The 4,456-nt window shown below is 37.1% G+C and overlaps 1 protein-coding gene across 1 annotated transcript; it reads right to left on the reverse strand.

The window, feature by feature from the left end:
- Positions 1 to 275: 275 nt before the first annotated feature.
- On the reverse strand, positions 276 to 4,104 carry LOC109209539 (probable serine/threonine-protein kinase WNK9). Its single transcript, XM_019372831.1, has 7 exons — positions 3,606 to 4,104; positions 3,442 to 3,479; positions 3,043 to 3,270; positions 2,714 to 2,934; positions 2,252 to 2,409; positions 1,740 to 2,169; positions 276 to 1,657 (listed from the first exon to the last, which is right to left on the reverse strand). Exons 1-7 carry the CDS (start codon positions 3,678 to 3,680, stop codon positions 630 to 632), a joined length of 2,178 nt encoding a protein of 725 aa, XP_019228376.1. The 5' UTR covers positions 3,681 to 4,104; the 3' UTR covers positions 276 to 629.
- Positions 4,105 to 4,456: the final 352 nt, after the last annotated feature.

Genomic DNA, 4,456 nt, shown 5'->3' on the forward strand with positions numbered 1-4,456 from the left:
AAAAAAGAAATAAAGAAGTAAAAGGAAGAAAAAGACCCTTCATTTGAAGTCTTGCAATGAATGAACTCCAGAAAGTTTGCAACTATGGCATAATAGTTAGACCATTTTCACCTTTTTCTCAAATAGAATTGAGCAATGCCATGAGTTCCACAGAGTAAACTTAGCTTCATAATGGATATGTACATGTTGAACAAGGTTTTGGAATGTTTAAAGAATGGAAGAGAAAGCTGTTCATGTCAAACAACTAAGTTCTTGATTATTGAGTGCTCTTGAGATTTTTGGTTAAGCAACCGAATGAATTTCTTATTATGATATCTATAATATAAGCCACTATCCATACATAATTGTTACACACAATCTATGTTCAAGATTACTGTAAGTCCCTTGTTGGATTGCAAGAAAGTTGATCTGGTGAGACCAGCAATTTCTCTACCAAGGTAATTTACATTCAATCGTTCCAAAAGAAGGTAATATTCTCTTGGAGCTAAGAATCTACAAGTGGAAAAAACTCTTTATATTGAAAATTACACGAAGACCTTATATATCACGCAAAAGATCTTCCTGTCAGTGTCACTTTTGAGTATCTGGATGACTGTCCACTTGAGTGGAGACGTGTAAAGGGATCGGTCTTAGAAATCTATGGCATCAACTGGAAGTGAAGTGGCCCTGTGAAGTGAGTGGGGGAGCAATGCTCCTGTATAGAAACTCTGGGCAGTGGCCATGTGCTCTGGGCTGCAGGAACCGTATGCAAGTGGATATCTCCTAACCTTAGAATTAGAACATTCGTTCTCGATTTCTATGGGAAAATATGAAGAAAAATGCTTGCCTGAGTTAAATGATCTTAGTAGAAGCTCATCCTTCTCTATAGATGGAGTTGAACCTGACGATACCTTATCCTTTCTAGGGATTTTGTTGCTGGACCTTTGACGAGAATATTTTGAATCAACTCCTAACCGCTGATCTTTTAGGCCCCTCAATTGCATTTGGTACTTTGCCTTGAGCCACCTCAACTCTCGCCTTATCTCATTCTCATAATCTTCTACTGGAGTTCTAGCTCCTGAAGATTTTGAGGAGGGAGAGTCTTGTAGTATTACACGAGACTTGTCATCTGTGTCAACGCTCGTAAGTTTCTCCTCACCACCATCAATGGATTCATCCACCAATTTGTCTTTAACATCAGAGTGACAGTCAACAGAGCCTCGTGCTCGTGATTTTGTTTTGTCATGTTGTGCCCAAATATCAGTATAATGTACACCATCAGATTCCCAGGTGCCCTCAGGAGCGGAGTCAGTGATACATTGCTCAGAGCGATCCAGATGGTACATTATCTCCTCAAAACGGCCATGCATAGCACCACATCCATGCTTGGAACAATGGAGCACTTGCAAGTTCCTAGGACCATCCGACGGTAGGTAGTTCACAAGAGAACCATTAGAAGCACAGTTGTGACAGCCACGGTTCGTGTGGTTGAGGCTTTCCTCTATCCCAAACCCCTTCTTCCACTCAGGTACTAAGGAAGCAATTTCTCCATCTATCATGTCTGCTATCTTGGTAACGTCTTGGTCTGTAATATCTAACTCGGCCACCATTTCAGTAGCAACACTTAGTGCTGTGTCATTCTCAACATCAAAGGGAAAATAAATGTTGCGCACACGACCTGTAAATGAAAGTGCAGAGCAGTTTAGTTTACACCAAGACTACTTAACAGTACTAGATATGAAGCACCAATAACACAAAACCTTCTTTATCCGCAATCCTGAGTCGTAAAAAGATGCCATCATCTTCTCTCCTCCTTCCCTTAATGCTGATTTCAGCATTTTCCATGTCATCATCTTCGGGATCTGTGAATAGATCAATTTCATTTGCCTCATACTCAAGTTGTTGATAGTACGAATCAGTCTCTGGTTCATATCCAAGATAACCATTTACTAGAGAGTTGTTAGTATCACATATGCTCAAGAGACGCTGCCCTAATATAGGGTCTAACTCGTCAGACTCTTGCAAGTAATTTAGTGTCTCTGAGTCTGATACGTAATCATCAATTTGGAGAAAAGGGTCATCAAGAAGCTCCCTTGCGGATAGTCTGTGAGATACCGTTGCCAAGCATTTCTCAACAAAACGTCGAACCTCCGGATCCTCCACTTTGTAAAGGGCATCTGGCTTTTTTCCCTACACAACAAATCTATGTTGATGGATATGAATTCAAAGAGAAAAATCAAAATCAAAAAGTTTCAAGATTTTAGGTTCTTACAGAAGTCACTTTTTTGTAGATCTGAGCAGGGTGAGTGCACTCACTATATGGATAATCAAAGGTCACCATCTCTAAAATACACATTCCAAATGAATAAATGTCCACTAATTCATTGTACTCCTCCGCATAAACCTCCGGAGCCATGAACTCTGGTGTTCCTGGTAGGACAAACAAGAAGCAACAAAACATTGTAGGACTAAAACTGCAAAAGCTCTCATCTTTAAAATTTTCCAGAAGAATTTAAGCTGGATAGAATATGAATATGCACTATTACATCTCAAACACATCATCGATTTCATTTACTCTTCAAGATTTTTGTCGGGCATGATAGTATTAGAATTACCATTTTCAGAAGAATTTAAGCTGGAAATAATACAAAACATAGACAAGAGATCTCATTCACATCATGAGTTCCCATTATTCTTCAACATTTTCGTGGAAAATAAATAGCATTAGGATTACCTACACAACGTTCGGCATGGGACTTGCGCAGGATGGCGGCAAGGCCAAGATCACCAATCTTGACTTCCCCTTGGTTTCCGTTGATGAAAATGTTATCACACTTGAGGTCTCTGTGTATAACAGGAGGGTCGTGGCTATGCAGGTAATGAAGCCCTCTCAAAATCTGTCGACACCAACGCTTTACTGCTCTAATGTTAACCCTCTTGTGTTTTAGCCTGTACCTGTCCAAGATTAATAAATAGTTCCACAATACATCACAACAAATTACAACTTATAGATATTACCATTGATCAGATAATCTCAACAAACCAAATATGATTTCTACTTACTGTCTAAGAGTGCCAGAGGTGAACATCTCAGTGACAAAGTTAATGTTTCTATTGGAAACATCAACCCAAGAAGTGTAAAATTTCATGATGTTTTTATGCTTCAGTGTCTTGAGCAAATGAATTTCACAATAAAGCCTCTCAAGATCTTCTGGACTTTGCATAAAGTCATAAAGCTTCACCTGATTCCATGCTACTTCAATCCCTTCATACTCATCAAAAGCCTTATAACTGCACCAAAATTAGCCCAAATTAGAACTAAAAAATCAAGAAAGGAAATTTAAGCATTAGATATATATATATAATGCCTGGTTCTAAAGAACCCAATTTTCAAGATACCATATTCATGACTGTAAAAGATTCAATTTTGCAGAAAGTAAACCAAGAAAGAGAGGCACATACACTGTCTTTGAAGCCCCTTTACCAAGAATTTCATTGTACTGATTTCAGAAAACAAATATGAAGCAAATGAGAATTCAATACAATGGAAAAAAGAGAGTAAAATAAACTATGAAAAGGGGCTCAAATGCAACAAATTTAGAATAGGAATGGAAACAAGAACATACCCTTCCATATCTTCCAGTAGGATCAACTTCAACAAAATCAGAATCATCTGATTCAAAGTCAATGACACCATTCATTCCTTGTATTTTTTATTTTTATTTTTTTTGGGGTGTTAGGATAATCTGCTCAGTCTATCTTGTTTCTTTGTTTCCTATGAATTATGGGGAGGAGAGTGGAGAGAGAGAAAGGGAGATGAATTGGCACTCAATCAAGATTAATACTAGAAGAAAATCTGGGGACTATGTTGTTGTGTTAAAAAGTTACTTATCTTATTTGTTGAAAAAGAAAAAAAGAGAAAAAAAAAAAAAAAAAAAGGGAGAGGCATAGGTTAGTCCATTGAAAAGACAAAAACCTTTTAATTTTAATATTATTTGTGTAACAACTCATAGACAGCCAACATGGCAAAGATTTCTCAAGGCTATGAAGTAAATGAAAGAGGCATATCATGAAAAAGCACCTTTATTTTAAGCCTGCTTTTCTTTCTATATCATCACGAGCTGTAAATCCACACCCCCTATGCACCCACCTTGTCCCCTTTGCTCTTCTCCGTACACTATATGTTTTTTCTTCTTCAAGAAACAAACTTACACACTTTCGCTTTTACTTTATTTTAATTTACTTTATACCGTATTTTAAGGCTGCGTACAATAGATCTTTGTGAATTTATACTTTTTATTTTACTAATATTCAATATTAAGGGAGGAAGAACTTGTTATATGTCTTTTTAGTAGGATTAGACAGCTTGACATTACAAAATAAGGACCTTAGGGTGTATTTTTGGTAAAAAAGAAAATGACTTTCATAAAGATATTTATCGTGAGAAAGTCATTTTATAATATTGATGTGACGAAAG

The sequence above is a fragment of the Nicotiana attenuata genome, unplaced genomic scaffold, assembly GCF_001879085.1.
Source record: "Nicotiana attenuata strain UT unplaced genomic scaffold, NIATTr2, whole genome shotgun sequence".
Taxonomy (NCBI): Eukaryota; Viridiplantae; Streptophyta; class Magnoliopsida; order Solanales; family Solanaceae; genus Nicotiana; species Nicotiana attenuata.